We start from the raw sequence: 15935 nt of genomic DNA on the forward strand, positions 1-15935 counted from the left end.
AAAGACTAGACAATATATGATTATGAATGACAACATTAGAGAGAGAATTGGTGTAATACGTTGAAGAAATAACAGTGGAAATTAGGCTTAGGTTGTTTGAGCATATGCAAATAACAACAGAAAATTCTGTTGTTAGGAGAGTAAGTTTGTTAGGAGCATGGTAGTCAAAATCGCGATCCTTCTCGTAGTATCGTACGATTTTGCGATCTTAATGGGCTTGGGTGATCCTGGGAAGGCAAAAAATTGTATTTAGGTGGGAGCGGTGAGATCATATTGCAAAAACGATTGGATCGGTGGGATCCTCGTTCTTGTCGTTACAGTTCTTAAACAATTGAATTAGGGTTTTATTAGGGGTTTTTTGGTTTTACCATGTGCAGTATTTATTTCTCACACTTTATTCCAATTAAATGCCATTTAATTTCTTAATACCTATAGACGTAATTTTTTTTACTTCCCAGTATATCTAATAAACCAATTAATTCTATGAGTCACCTAAGTTATTCAATACAATCTGATTCTTTGTATTCCATATTTATTTCTCATACATTAAAGGTCAAATATATATGAGCCACCTAAGATATATTGGAAACCTGACACCCCTTGTCACTCTTTTTATTTTTATTCCTAACACTTGAATTTAAGTTCAAATATACCTAACACCCCTTGTCACTCTTTTTATTTTTATTCCTAAAACTTGAATTTTTTATATGCATTTTAATTTTAATTTATATTATTAATTTTATGCTTTGATTTGATTTTTTTTACTAAATTATATTTTTTATATGAATATATATGCAATATATGAGTTTGTGAAATTGGTAGGATCTTATGATCCATTGTTACGATACTCCGAATTACGATCTTGTGACCTCTCTTCGATCCCACATATGATCTCGATTTTGACTACCTTGTTATTATAGACAAATCCTTTGTAGAATTGTAGGGTCGCTCCTCTCTCTAGACTTTTTTTTTCAGGTTAAATATTAGTCCTTGAAATTTAGTTCTTGAAAATGTAAAATATTTACTCCATAAGTATTGATTATGTGTCCAATATCAAAAGATCAATGTGATGGACATGATTTTTGCATTTTTAGAAAATAAAGTGCCTGCTGCTATTTTTTTTCTTTTGAAATTTTGTACCACTTAGTTATCGGTTGAGCTTTTATGCAGTTATTATTTTGTTACAAATTCCTTTACCTGTCCTTCCCTTGTGCAGGTAGCACCTTATGAACGTTCTGCTCTGAGCAAGGCTTACCTTTTTCCAGAGTATAAGTTTGTTATGTTACTATGTGTAACATATTCCACTTTCCTTTAATTTATTCCCATTCTGTTATGAGCTTGTCTTGATAGCAATAATGTTGTAGTATTGTTTATTTGATTGCATTTCTTAAAATTTACTTTGTAATTGATTGCAACAAATCACATAGGGTTAATATTTTTAGGGTCAAAACGACTAAAATAAGAGAGGTGAATCAAATTCATGTTGGGTGGTTGAAATGGAGGAGGAGCTCGGGTGTTTCATGTGATAAAATGCATTGCTCTAATTGAAGGAATTTTATCAAACAACTGTAAGATCGATAGTGTTGTACTATATGAGACAAAGTGTGACACAGTAAAAAAAACTGACACAAGAATAAAATAAGCGTAGAAGATGAAAATGTTGCATTGGATGTGTATAAATACTAAACAATATATGATTATGAATGACAACATTAGAGAGAGAATTGGGGTAATACATTGAAGAAATAACAGTGGAAATTAGGCTTAGGTGGTTTGAGCATGTGCCGAGAAGACCGGAAAATTCTGTTGTTAGGAGAGTAGGTCTGTTAGGAGCATGGTAGTCTAAATCGCGATCCTACTCGTAGTATCGTACGATTTTGCGATCTTGATAGGCTTGGGCGATCCTGGGAATGCAAAAAATCGTATTTAGGTGGGAATGATGGGATCGTAGTGCAAAAACGGTTGGATCGGTGGGATTCGCGTTCCTGTCTTTGCAGTTCTAGAACATTTGAATTAGGGTTTTATTAGGGTTTTATTGGTTGTAACCTGTGCAGCATTTATTTCTCACATTCTATTCCAATTAAATGCCATTTTATTTCTTAAAACCTATAGACATAATTTTTTTAACTTCCCAATATATCTACTAAACCAATTAATTCTATGAGCCACCTAAGTTATTCAATACAATCTGATTCTTTGTATTCCATATTTATTTCTCATACATTAAAGTTCAAATATATATGAGCCACCTAAGATATATTGGAAACCTAACACCCCTTGTCACTCTTTTTATTTTTATTCCTAACACTTGAATTTAAGTTCAAATATACCTAACACCCCTTGTCACTCTTTTTATTTTTATTCCTAACACTTGAATTTTTTTATATGCATTTTAATTTTAATTTATATTATTAATTGTGTGCTTTGATTTGATTTTTTTTACTAAATTATGTTTTTTTTATAAGAATATATATGCAATATATGAGTTGGTGAATTTGGTAGGATCTTATGATCCGTTGTTACAATATTTCAAATTACGATCTTGTGACCTCTCTTCGATCCCACATAAGATCTCGATTTTGACTACCTTGCTATTATAGACAAATCCTTTGTAGAATTGTAGGGTCGCTCCTCTCTCTTGACTTTTTTTTTCAGGTTAAATATTAGTCCTTGACATTTAGTTCTTGAAAATGTAAAATATTTACTCCACAAGTATTGATTATGTGTCCAATATCAAATGATCAATGTGATGGACATGATTTTTGCATTTTTAGAAAATAAATTGTCTGTTGCTATTTTTTTTCTTTTGAAATTTTGTATCACTTAGTTATCGGTTGAGCTTTTATGCAGTTATTATTTTGTTACAAATTCCTTTACATGTCCTACCCTTGTGCAGGTAGAACCTTATGAAAGTCCTTATCAGAGCAAGGCTTACCTTTTTCCAGAGTGTAAGTTTGTTATGTTACTGTGTGTAATAAATTGCGATTTCCTTGATAGCAATAATGTTGTAGTATTGTTTATTTGATTGCATTTCTTAAAATTTACTTTGCAATTGATTGCAACAAATCAGATAGGGTTAATGTTTTTGGGGTCAAAACGACTGAAATGGGAGAGGTGAATCAAATTCAAGCTGTGCAGTTGAAATGGAGGAGGAGCTCGGGTGTTTCATGTGATAAAATGCATTGCTCTTATTAAAGGAATTGTATCATACAACTGAAAGATCGATAGTGTTGAATTGTATGAGACAAAGTGTGAGACAGTAAAAAAAACTGACACAAGAATAAAATAAGCGTAGAAGATGAAAATGTTGCATTGGATGTGTATAAAGACTAGACAATATATGATTATGAATGACAACATTAGAGAGAGAATTGGGGTAATACATTGAAGAAATAACAGTGGGAATTATGCTTAGGTGGTTTGATCATGTGCAGAGAAGACCAGAAAATTCTGTTGTTAGGAGAGTAAGTCTGTTAGGAGCATGGTAGTCAAAATCGCGATCCTACTCGTAGTATCGTACGATTTTGCGATCTTGATGGGCTTGGGCGATCCTGGGAAGGCAAAAAATCGTATTTAGGTGGGAACGGTGAGATCGTAGTGCAAAAACGGTTGGATCGGTGCGATCCACGTTCCTGTCGTTGCAGTTCTTAAACATCTGAATTAGGGTTTTATTACGGTTTTGTTGGCTCTAACCTGTGCAACATTTATTTCTCACACTTTATTCCAATTAAATGTCATTTAATTTCTTAAAACCTATAGACGTAATTTTTTCAACTTCCCAATATATCTAATAAACCAATTAATTCGATGAGCCACCTAAGTTATTCAATACAATCTGATTCTTTGTATTCCATATTTATTTCTCATACATTAAAGTTCAAATATATATGAGCCACCTAGGAAATATTGGCAACCTGACACCCCTTGTCACTCTTTTTATTTTTATTTCTAACAATTGAATTTAAGTTCAAATATACCTAACACTCCTTGTCACTCTTTTTATTTTTATTCCATACACTTGAACTTTTTTATATGCATTTTAATTTTAATTTATATTATTAATTTTATGCTTTGATTTGATTCTTTTTTTACTAAATTATGTTGTTTTATATGAAAATATATGCAATATATGAGTTTTTGAAATTGGTAGGATCTTACGATCCGTTGTTACGATACTCCGAATTACGATCTTGTGACCTCTCTTCGATCCCACATAGGATCTCGATTTTGACTACCTTACTATTATAGACAAGTCCTTTGTAGATTTGTAGGGTCACTCCTCTCTCTAGACTTTTGTTTTCAGGGTAAATATTAGTCCTTGTAATTTAGTTTTTGAAAATGTAAAATATTTACTCCACAAGTATTGATTATGTGTCCAATATCAAATGATCATTGTGATGGACATGATTTTTGCATTTTTAGGAAATAAAGTGTCTGCTGCTATTTTTTTTCTTTTGAAATTTTGTACCACTTAGTTATCGGTTGAGGTTTTATGTAGTTATTATTTTGTTACAAATTCCTTTTCATTTCCTTCCCTTGTGCAGGTAGCACCTTATGAACGTCTTGCTCTGAGCAAGGCTTACCTTTTTCCAGACTGTAAGTTTGTTATGTTACTATGTGTAATATATTCCGCTTTCCTTTAATTTATTCCCATTCTGTTATGAGCTTGTCTTGATGGCAATAATGTTGTAGTATTGTTTATTTTATTGCATTTCTTAAAATTTACTTTTTAATTGATTGCAATAAATCACAAAGGGTTAATATTTTTAGGGTCAAAACGACTGAAATAGGAGAGGTGAATTAAATTCAAGCTGGGTGGTTGAAATGGAGGAGGAGCTCGAGTATTTCATGTGATAAAATTCATTGCTCTAATTGAAGGAATTTTATCATACAACTGTAAGATCGATAGTGTTGTATTGTATGAGACAAAGTGTGAGACAGTAAAAAAAACTGACACAAGAATAAAATATGCGTAGAAGATGAAAATGTTGCATTGGATGTGTATAAAGACTAGACAAGCTATGATTATGATAGACAACATTAGAGAGAGAATTGGGGTAATACATTTAAGATATTACAGTGGAGATTAGGCTTAGGTGGTTTGAGCATGTGTAGAGAAGACCAAAAATTCTGTTGTTAGGAGAGTAAGTCAGTTAGGAGCATGGTAGTCAAAATCGCGATCCTACTCGTAGTATCGTACGATTTTGTGGTCTTGATGGGCTTCGGTGATCCTGGGAAGGCAAAAAATCGTATTTAGGTGGGAACGGTGGGATTGTAGTGCAAAAACGGTTGGATCGGTGGGGTCCGCGTTTATGTCGTGGCAGTTCTAAAACATATGAATTAGGGTTTTATTAGGGGGTTTTTTTCTCTAACCTGTGCAACATTTATTTCTCACACTTTATTCCAATTAAATGCCATTTAATTTCTTAAAACGTATAGACATGATTTTTTTAACTTCACAATATATCTACTAAACCAATTAATTCTATCAGCCACCTAAGTTATTCAATACAATCTGATTCATTGTATTCCATTTTTATTTCTCATACATTAAAGTTCAAATATATATGATCCACCTGAAATATATTGGCATCCTGACACCCCTTGTCACTCTTTTTATTTTTATTCCTAACACTTGTATTTAAGTCCAAATATATCTAACACCCCTTGTCACTCTTTTTATTTTTATTCCTAACACTTGAATTTTTTTATATGCAAGTTAATTTTAATTTATATTATTAATTTTATGCTTTGATTTGATTTTTTTTACTAAATTATGTTTTTTTATATGAATATATATGCAATATATGAGTTTGTGAAATTGGTAGGATCTTACGATTCATTGTTACGATACCTCGAATTACGATCTTCTGACCTCTCTTCGATCCCACATAGGATCTCGATTTTGACTACCTTGCTATTATAGACAAATCCTTTGTAGAATTGTAGGGTCGCTCCTCTCTCTAGACTTTTGTTTTCAGGGTAAATATTAGTCCTTGAAATTTAGTTCTTGAAAATGTAAAATATTTACTCCACATGTATTGATTATGTGTCGAATATCAAATGATCAATGTAATGGACATGATTTTTGCGTTTTTAGGAAATAAAGTGTCTGCTGCTATTTTTTTTCTTTTGAAATTTTGTACCACTTAGTTATCGGTTGAGCTTTTATGCCGTTATTGTTTTGTTACAAATTCCTTTACATGTCATTCCCTTGTGCAGGTAGCACCTTATGAACGTCCTGCTCTGAGCATGGCTTACCTTTTTCCAGAGTGTAAGTTTGTTATGTTACTATGTGTAATATATTCCGCTTTCCTTTAATTTATTTCCATTCTATTATGAGCTTGTCTTGATAGCAATAATGTTGTAGTATTGTTTATTTGGTTGCATTTCTTAAAATTTACTTTGTAATTGATTACAACAAATCACATAGGGTTAATATTCTTGGGGTCAAAACGACTGAAATATGAGAGGTGAATCAAATTCAAGTTGGGTGGTTGAAATGGAGGAGGACCTCAGGTGTTTCATGTGATAAAATTCATTGCTCTAATTGAAGGAATTTTATCATACAACTGTAAGGTCGATAGTGTTGTATTGTATGAGACAAAGTATGAGACCGTAAAAAAAACTGACACAAGAATAAAATAAGCGTAGAAGATGAAAATGTTGCATTGGATGTGTATAAAGACTAGACAATATATGATTATGAATGACAACATTAGAGAGAGAATTAGGGTAATACATTAAAGAAATAACAATTGAAATTAGGCTTTGGTGGTTTGAGCATGTGCAAGGAAGATCAAAAAATTTTGTTGTTAGGAGAGTAAGTGAGTTAGGAGCATGGTAGTCAAAATCGTGATCCTACTCGTAGTATTGTACGATTTTGCGATCTAAATGGGCTTGGGCGATCCTGTGAAGGCAAAAAATCGTATTTAGAAGGGACCGGTGGGATCGTAGTGCAAAAACGGTTGGATCAGTGGGATCCGGGTTCCTGGTGTTATAGTTCTAAAACATCTGAATTAGGGTTGAATTAGGGTTTTTTTTACTGTAACTTGTGCAACATTTATTTCTCACACTTTATTCCAATTAAATGCCATTATTTCTCACACTTTATTCCAATTAATTGCCATTTAATTTCTTAAAATCCATAGAAGTAATTTTTTTAACTTCCCAATATATGTACTAAATCAATTAGTTTTATGAGCCACCTAAGTTATTGAATACAATCTGATTCTTTGTATTCCATATTTATTTCTCATATATTATAGTTTAATATATTATAGTTCAAATATATATGAGCCACCTAAGATATACTATTTGGAACCTGACACCCCCTTGTGACTCTTTTTATTTTTATTCTTAACACTTGAATTTAAGTTCAAATATATCTAACATCCCTCGTCACTTTTTTTATTTTTATTCCTAACACTTGAATTTTTTATATGTATTTTAATTTATATTATTAATTTTATGCTTTGATTTGATTTTTTTTACTAAATTATGTTTTTTTATAGGAATATATATATATATATATATATATATATATATGAATATGAGTTTGTGAAATTGATAGCATCTTCTTATGCGTAGTTAGGATACTCCGAATTACGATCTTGTGACCTCTCTTCAATCCCACTTAGGATATCGATTTTGACTAACTTGGTGGAGACAGTCTTAGGGGAGATAGATTCTCAGTAATTTGATTCGCTTGCATCTGGTCCATATGGAGAAAGAGGAATGATAAGATTTTAAGACTGGCGGAGAACCGTTATCCAAGTTACATAGATGATATTCAGGTCTTGTCTTGGAGGTGGCTTAAGGCAAAGATCAATGATTTTAACTTTGAATTATCTCAATGGATTTCGCACCCAAAGGAGTGTCTAGGATGGATTTGCAACTAGTTCTGGGTTTGTGGCGGATTTCAACTGGTTTGGGAGACAAGGGATACAATTGAATGTTTAGTTCGGCTTTGTTTTATTGGTATCATCTCAGTGGTCTGTTGTGGTGTTGTGATTTTCTTTTTTGGTTCAATTTGGTTTTGGTGCTATTGCTGTGCAGGTTCTATAGCAGGTTGATTTGTGGAGTGATTTTGGCTCCTATCTGAGGTATTGTTGTTTGGATTGGGTGGATTGGTTTGACCACTGCGATATAGGTAGTCTTGGTGTGATCTGTATAGGTGGAGGTTGGTTCTGCAGGGGAGTTGCGGAAGGTTTTGTGGGGTGTCTGCTAGTCTGATCGTCGGTTGGGTGTGGAGTAGTCGTTGGCTTCGAGGGTCTAAGTGTAGGGAGTTCTGGGAAGGGGGTTATCATGCTCTTTGTGTGTTTCTGCTGTTTTAGAGCTCAGTAGTGCTCTTTGGTGTCTCTATGCTCTGTTATGGCAGCTATTGCTTGGGTCTGTAATTGGATCTAGTGTATTCTTTGGCATTACTTATGCCTTACTTTAATAGAATGGTTCTTTTTGCCATAAAAAAAAAGTCCGTCGTGTATAAATTGGATTTCAATAATCCAGGTAAGAAACACAGTCGTGTATAAATTGGATTTCAATAATCCATGTAAGAAACACAAATTACAAGTTATCAAAACAAAACAACATAGAAGAAGAATCATAAAAATACTAAAAGAACCTCAAATGAAAACAGAATCACTCACAGGAAACAGAACAAAACAAAAACATAAAAAATTACAACAAAATCAATAATTCCACATCCACCTTATAGAACAATCCCACCAACCAAAGCCATTCCAAAAACAACAAGATTCACCCACATCACTACAACACCTGCATTAGACGCTTCTGCCGGCAAATCCTTCCCATCACCATCATCGCTACCAGCACTGCTACCATCATCTACGGCAGATGAATTAGTTTTTCCAGCCTTAGGCAAACCCTTACCAGGCGCAGGGGCTAACGCCGGAGCCTTAGCCGGAAGAACAAGATCAAGAGGAAGAAGAACCTTATCTACCTGATAAATAGCAAGTTTACTATCGGTATAAACAGTACCGGTAACGGAAGCATTAACGGCTCCAGTAGCCATACTAACTTGGTTTCCACCGTAAGTAGTGACGTTAAGTTGAAGCCTAGCGTCATCCCCGGCTTGTGTTTGAACAGGGTTGGTTAAGGTATCGAAATTTGAGATTGAGATGAATGAAGCAAGAGTGTGAAACTGTAAGAGTTCAACTTTTTGTCTATCAGATAGAGAGTTTAAGAATCCGGCTTTGAGTTTGGAGAAGTCACTGTCTTCTGGTGCAAAAATTGTTAAACCACCTGAACCTGATGATGATACTAGCTGTGAGTTGAGTTGGTTGATTAATTGTGTTGTTTTGAGAAGACGGATTAGGACGGAAAATCTCTTTGCTTTTTGGAGGATGTTGATTATGTCAATGGTGGGTCCTTTTGGGATGAGGGGTGATGGTGCACCAGTTGGTGTTGTTGGCACAAGTGGAACTGTGTTTAATCCTGGTGATGGTGCTGTTGCTGTTGTTGCTGGTAATGGTGGTGATGCTGTGGTTGATGGTAATGGTGGTGATGATGATGTTGTTGTTGGAGGTTGAATTGGGGAGAGTTGGGCTAAAGAGATGGTGGTGTAGAAAGTAATCACAAGGAGAAGGAATGAGGTTGAAATGAGAGATTCTTGCATGATATTTTTCATTTTTGGTATTTTATGAAGTGTTGTTTTGAAATTATAAGAATATATTACCAGTCACAACTCACAAGACACTAGTGCTTATATTGTTGCTTGGTGGTGGTGTGAAGAAATAGGATGAAAGAGTTTCCTTTTATAGTTTAGGGGCTGGAAATAATGATTGGTTAATTAGGTGCAATGTTTTGTTCAGAAAGGTGTATATATTATTTGCCTGTGCTGAAGTTGGTGCGTCATGATAGTATGATAAGTGGCGAGGGAGGTAAGATTTAGGAATGATAGGAAGTGTTATATGTATACACATCATTGCTACAACTTACAATCAGTTGGATGTAATTTTATTTAAAGATAAAAGTATGGTTAGAAAAGGGATGATTCGTTTGTAAATAGGTTTAGTATTTCAATCAGTTTGGAGGATGATAAGACAACAATATAATTTAGCTGCATAGGTTGCATTGCAATTGTCTGAAAAGAGATAGGAAAGGATGGGGGGCCTAATATATTAGATTGATGTGCCTATGTCTTAATTGGTAACATTCAGAACAGTGTGATACTAATTTCTTTGTAATAGTGGTTTTTAACTTGATTATTAGATTTAGAATGTAATAGTGTCTATATGTTAATTTTTATTCTAAGTTGATCAAAAAGATCAGTGTGTCCCGTGAATATTTTGAGCCTTCAATTCTTTTTGACCTCATGCGGCAGTAGTAAATTAGTAAATGAGTTTCTACTACACAGTTTACGCAAGAGAGGATTTGTTCCCCTATGTAATGATATTTCAATCTCCATCATAAGTTTCAATTATACAAATTAAATAATTTGAGTCTAACTTTTTTTTAACTTGATATCCTGCAACGGACTAATTTAAAATACGAGCAAAACTCTGTATAAATTTATTAAAACATAAATTATTAATACTTAGCGGAATCCAAATTTGAGAATTTGAATACTTAATGGAAGTATATTTTCAGGTTTTCAGACAAAGGTCGATTCCTAGGATTTTGTGTCTCATAATGTCAATAGCATGTCCTAATGAGAAGGTGGTGAATAAAGTCGCTATAGCATACTAGTAGACAAATTAAACACATGAATCAATCCGTAGAAGCATACATGCCTCTTGTTATTCGTTTGCATAGTCAAATTAATTTTTGTTGGGGTTCAATGCTGAGTGATTAAGTCACACATCAATTATAAATAGAGAAAATGTTGAGTATATAAGAGAGGTAGTTCATACTCTCTTTATCTTGAAGTTTTAGGTGGATATAATGTCTCAAAATTTCTTGGATCCTGAATATTGAATCGATTAACACTGTTGACGTTCCGTGGATTCTCCAACAAGTAGTATCAAAGTCAAGTTAGGTTTTGTGGGGAGTTAAAAAAGAAATATTTGATATATAAGAGAAAAAAATTCATATATTGGATTGGATTCAAATGTGAATGATTTAAATATTTTGTATATAAGAGAAATGATTCATAAGTATATTGTTTCATGGTTGAAATAGATATCTGATGTGAAACTTATTTACACACTTTTCCTGGGAATCTCTAACACACTATGACCACATGTAATATGTAGACTACCAAGTAGATATTAGAAGTGTAATTAAGTCTTATTTTTTAATTTAACAAGATTTTAGAGTAAATAAATTGTATATATAATTTGATTTATATATAGTATTAGGTTTATATCTTCACATAATTAGTGCTTTTAATAACTATGACTACTCCTAAAACGTAGAAGATTGAATAATTAATGAATATCTTTTGATTTTTCAATTTAGAGTGTGATTTTGAACATTGCAGATAATAAAATGCAAGATTATTGCACAGGAATTAAATATTCTTTGTTATCTTAGACAATAAAACAATCATTTAAATAGTTATAATGACGAAATAAAAAAAAAACAGAACAAAATGGTTCACATTGTCACAAACAACACTTTTCAAATATAGAAAGAACTTTTCAAATGAATGTTCTTCAACTTCAACATCACAACATAGTAGTTACTCCAGCTGCAAACAATGAAACTCCAAGGGAAACCAACACTGATACACCATGCATGTGAATCAAACTAATGGAATCAGAACTATCTTTTGTTCCCTGAGCCTGATCATCGTCGTCTGCAGATGAATTCTCTTTATCAGCTTTAGGTGCCTTAGCAAGAGCTGGTGCTGGAGCTATAGCTTTAGGTTTAACAAAATCCAAAGGAATAAGAACCTTATCAACATGATATATAGCAAGTGTTTTATCAGTGTAAACAATTCCGTTGATGGTTGCATCAAGAACACCAGTTGAAATGTTCACACTGTTACCATAAGCTGTCACGTTAATCTGAAACCCTTGTGGACTATCGCTGGCGAGTGTTAACACGGGGTTGCTGAGAGAATCAAAATTTGAGCTTGATACATAAACAGGAAGAACATGATACTGAATCAGTTCCTTTTGTTGCCTCTCTCCCAAGGAATTGAAGTAACCTGCTTTGAGCTGTGAAAATGCACCGTCGTCTGGTGCAAGAATTGTTAGGCCTCCGTTTTTTGTTGTTACTAGCTGTGCATTGACTTGGTTGATGATTTGTGTTGTTTTGAGTAAACGGATTAGTGTGTTGAATGATTTGGCTTTTCTTAGAATCTTGATTATGTCTTGGTTACCTGAAGAATCGGGATTCGTTGTAGGGGATTGTGGTAATGCTGGGACTAATGGTTTTGCAGGTGCTGGAGCAGGTGTTGAAGGTGCTGGTTTTGTAGGAGATGGTTTTGCTGGTGCTGTTGGTGCTGAAGCTGGTGATTGAGCTAAAGTGGTGGTTGAAAAGATGGAGGAAAGTACTAGAAATGAGAGCAAGAAAATTTGCTTCATTTTGTTTTCTTAATGGTAATTGAAGGCTTTAAAATCTAGATTGTTTTGTAGCTTATGAAAAATGTAACTGAATTGGTGCTTTTATAGATGTTAGGTAGGTAAAAAGGTTTAGTTATGTAAAATAAGGTAATGGTTGTATTGTGTAAGATTAAGGTGGTTTATCAAAGTTGATTGAGATGTATATTTTTGGCTACTTATGGCATTGTTTTTTTTGCTTGAAAATGTAGGGAAGATTGAATGAGAAGTTACAACACAATTAGTTGGAAGGTGATAAATGATACTATAGATTAATGCAGAAATGGAAGAACCTCTCTAATCATTAAGGTAAGATGGATGTGAAATCAAAATCACTCTTAAGAAAGTTGTAGTAACTGGTTGTGAAATCAAATCATAAAACTAATTTTATCATTTGGTTCAAGAAGGAAAAGGCTACAAGGAATGAATAATTTCAATGTAAGCCCTCGAGACCAATAGTTTTTGATATTTGTATCGAATTATTTATTAATAATAATAAAAAATTTATTATGTTTGTTTAATAAAGTCCTTATAATAGCTAATCCGTTTAATGTATCAATTGTGACTTAATCATGAGATCTAATTAAACATAAGGACATTATTCTTAAAGTATCAGTAGTCGAGCTTTGTTGTGAAGTGGGATAACATTAAAGCATTAAGATTATTATGTATATAGACTGATGGTCAGATCTCATGAATCATGAATAAGGAGTTATCAAGTCTTAAACATAGGTAGGAATATTATGAGTAACATTTATACTGGATCGACCCGCTATGAGAGTACTACATAGAATGTTATGCAAAGTGTCATAAGATATTCTCATGGTGATAGTGGTGTATACCACCATTCGACCTGAAACCACTATGGACCCTAGATGTAGAGTCGAGTGTTTTATTGTTGATCAAACATTGTCTGTAACTGGATGACCATAAAGACAGTTGATGGGTACTCCACGAAGCATGCTGAGGGACATGAGTGGCCTAGATGGAATTTGCTCATCCTGCGTAACAGGATAAATGTCTAAGGGCCCAATATTGATCTGGACAAGGATGACACAATCTATGCCTTGTGTTTAATATAGACATGAGGTCAAAAAGGTAATTGTATACACAAGTATTATCACAAAAGGATTTGTCAAGTCACATGACATTTTCGTGTCTTGGGTAGCAGTGATGTGTTGCTAGATATCGTTCATTGTTTATTATGTTAAATACGTGATTTAATATAATTGCCAATGTCGCGAAAACCTACAGGGTCACACACAAAAGGACGGATTGATGAGAGATAGAGTAAATAAGGAACATCGTAAGGTACGATGCACTTAAATGAATTGTAGAACATCGTAACGTACGGTGCACTTAAGTAGAATATGAAATGTGGTAAGGTACTACGTGCTTAAGTGATTTTTGGTATATCATAAGATATGGGCCACATACACTTAAGTGGGTTTTTAGCTTGCAGCCCACACAAGTGGTTCTCTAAATAAAACTCTTGTGCAGAAGCATTTCATTAGATGAAATTTCATTTCTCTCTCTCTCTCACTCAAAACCTTCATTCATAGCAGCTAGCACTGAGACTGAAGGGATCCGTTCGTGTGAAATGAGTAGAGGCGTTGTCATCATTCAACGCTCGTGATCACTCCTTAGATTTGCATCAAAGGTTTCAATCGCCACAAGAGGTAATAGTTTCTATCACTGATCATGCTCATTTATAAGGATCACTAAAGGAAAAATTTAATTTCCGCTGCGTTTTGGATCGATATTTTCCTTCAGTGGTATCAGAGTCACTTACGAAACCATGCATTTGATAGTTGTTTATTTTCTATATTTTTTGTATTAATACAATTAAAAGATAGAATGAATTAAATAATAATTGAGTAATTAAATTTGGCATCATGTGTGTATGATTTGGATGATTGATATTACTATGCTTCGGAATCCAGCGTTAGTATGGTGAAGCAGTGATACATCGATCGTCCATAGGTTCCACAAATGAGATCGATCAATTTATATATATGATATAAGTAATTCTGATGCAAAATATGGTATATATGATATACTATTTCTATTTCGTTTATTCAAACACTTAATGATTGATATTCCTTTGAGCGATCAATGGTCATTTACTTCGGAATTCGACGTTAATATGGTGAAGCAATGGCGTGTTGATCAATCATACTAAATTATCAATCGAGGTGTGTTTGACGGTATGAAGTTGTTGCATTAGGGTTCATGACGGTACAAGGGTTGTGTTGTCAAAGAGTTATGTGATTAGGGTTGTGACTGCACAAGAGTTGTGTTTTAAAGTGTCAAGTGTTGATGCGAAAAACGGCGTCGGTTTCAAATGAATTGTTCATTAAAATTTTGCGTTGGGGCGCTGCCCCCTTGACCCCTGTCCGCTGACCGGGCAGCGGAACCCCCGACTAACTCTGCGTAGTGTGATCAATCTCCGAAATTTAATTTGGTTTATTTAATTAACAGAATTTAAATTAATAATAATAATGTGTTTACTATTATTGTCTTGTGGTGATCGGTTATGGCCTTAGTTTTCCTTTATTTTGGTTTTGGGATTTTAAAATACGGCATGCGTGTCGTGCCTCTCTTTTAATCTCTTAATGTAACTTCTTTTCTCATCTCACTCCCTCGTATGTAAAACGAGTTTCTTTTATGTAATGTAATGTTATGAAGAAAAAGAAGAATACAATATCAAAGGAGAACAACCTTGAAGATCTTGCTTGGAGAAGCTTAGATCATTATTATGTTAGCTTAGGTTCTCTCATTGGCTTGGGAGAACAGTTGCGCTAAGGGCCATAACTGTTTCATTTTGTATGTATGTTGATGCATGTGAATGTATGTTGATGCATGTGAGAGACGATTTATATGATAAATAAGCCGGTGAGATCAAAATAATTGCAAACTCCCTCAAATTAAATATTAAATATATGCTTTCCAAGTTTTAGCACTCACCAAAACTAGTATCGAATAATGTAGATTCCACCTACGTGAGGTGCATGTTCTATGTTAGTAAGGTGCGATGGGATAATTGTAATATCCAATTGCTAAAACAATGAGTCAAACTTTACTAAACAAATTATAATAAGATTATATACGTTTAGAAGAAAGAGTTGGAAATGATCCATATGATGGATTGGAATAAGGAGTTATTCACCCAACTAAAATATTCGAGAGTTGTATTAGATAAAATTGGAAGGAGTTCCTACCTAAATAATCTAGTTTTGTGTAATCCGCCTGCGCGGACTTAAAACAAAGTGAAATATGGATCTCGACCCACTAGAAAATCTTCCAACGGGATTTTCCGAATCAAATGGTGAGGGTCCTTTATTTTGAGTAAAATAGTGGGAGCATATTTAACTAAAGGCCTAATTAAATATGTTATTTTAATGATACTTATATTTTCATATTTTT

General features: G+C 33.6%; 2 protein-coding genes across 2 annotated transcripts; both read right to left on the reverse strand.

Moving 5' to 3' along the window:
- Positions 1–8509: 8509 nt before the first annotated feature.
- LOC127104910 (fasciclin-like arabinogalactan protein 11) lies at positions 8510–9881 on the reverse strand. The gene has a single exon (XM_051042050.1). The coding sequence runs from the start codon at positions 9647–9649 to the stop codon at positions 8711–8713; it is 939 nt and encodes a 312-aa protein (XP_050898007.1). The 5' UTR covers positions 9650–9881; the 3' UTR covers positions 8510–8710.
- Positions 9882–11459: 1578 nt separating this feature from the next.
- Positions 11460–12541, reverse strand: LOC127106417 (fasciclin-like arabinogalactan protein 12). The gene has a single exon (XM_051043712.1). The coding sequence runs from the start codon at positions 12492–12494 to the stop codon at positions 11631–11633; it is 864 nt and encodes a 287-aa protein (XP_050899669.1). The 5' UTR covers positions 12495–12541; the 3' UTR covers positions 11460–11630.
- Positions 12542–15935: the final 3394 nt, after the last annotated feature.

This window comes from Lathyrus oleraceus, chromosome 7, assembly GCF_024323335.1.
Source record: "Lathyrus oleraceus cultivar Zhongwan6 chromosome 7, CAAS_Psat_ZW6_1.0, whole genome shotgun sequence".
In the NCBI taxonomy this organism is placed as follows: domain Eukaryota; kingdom Viridiplantae; phylum Streptophyta; class Magnoliopsida; order Fabales; family Fabaceae; genus Lathyrus; species Lathyrus oleraceus.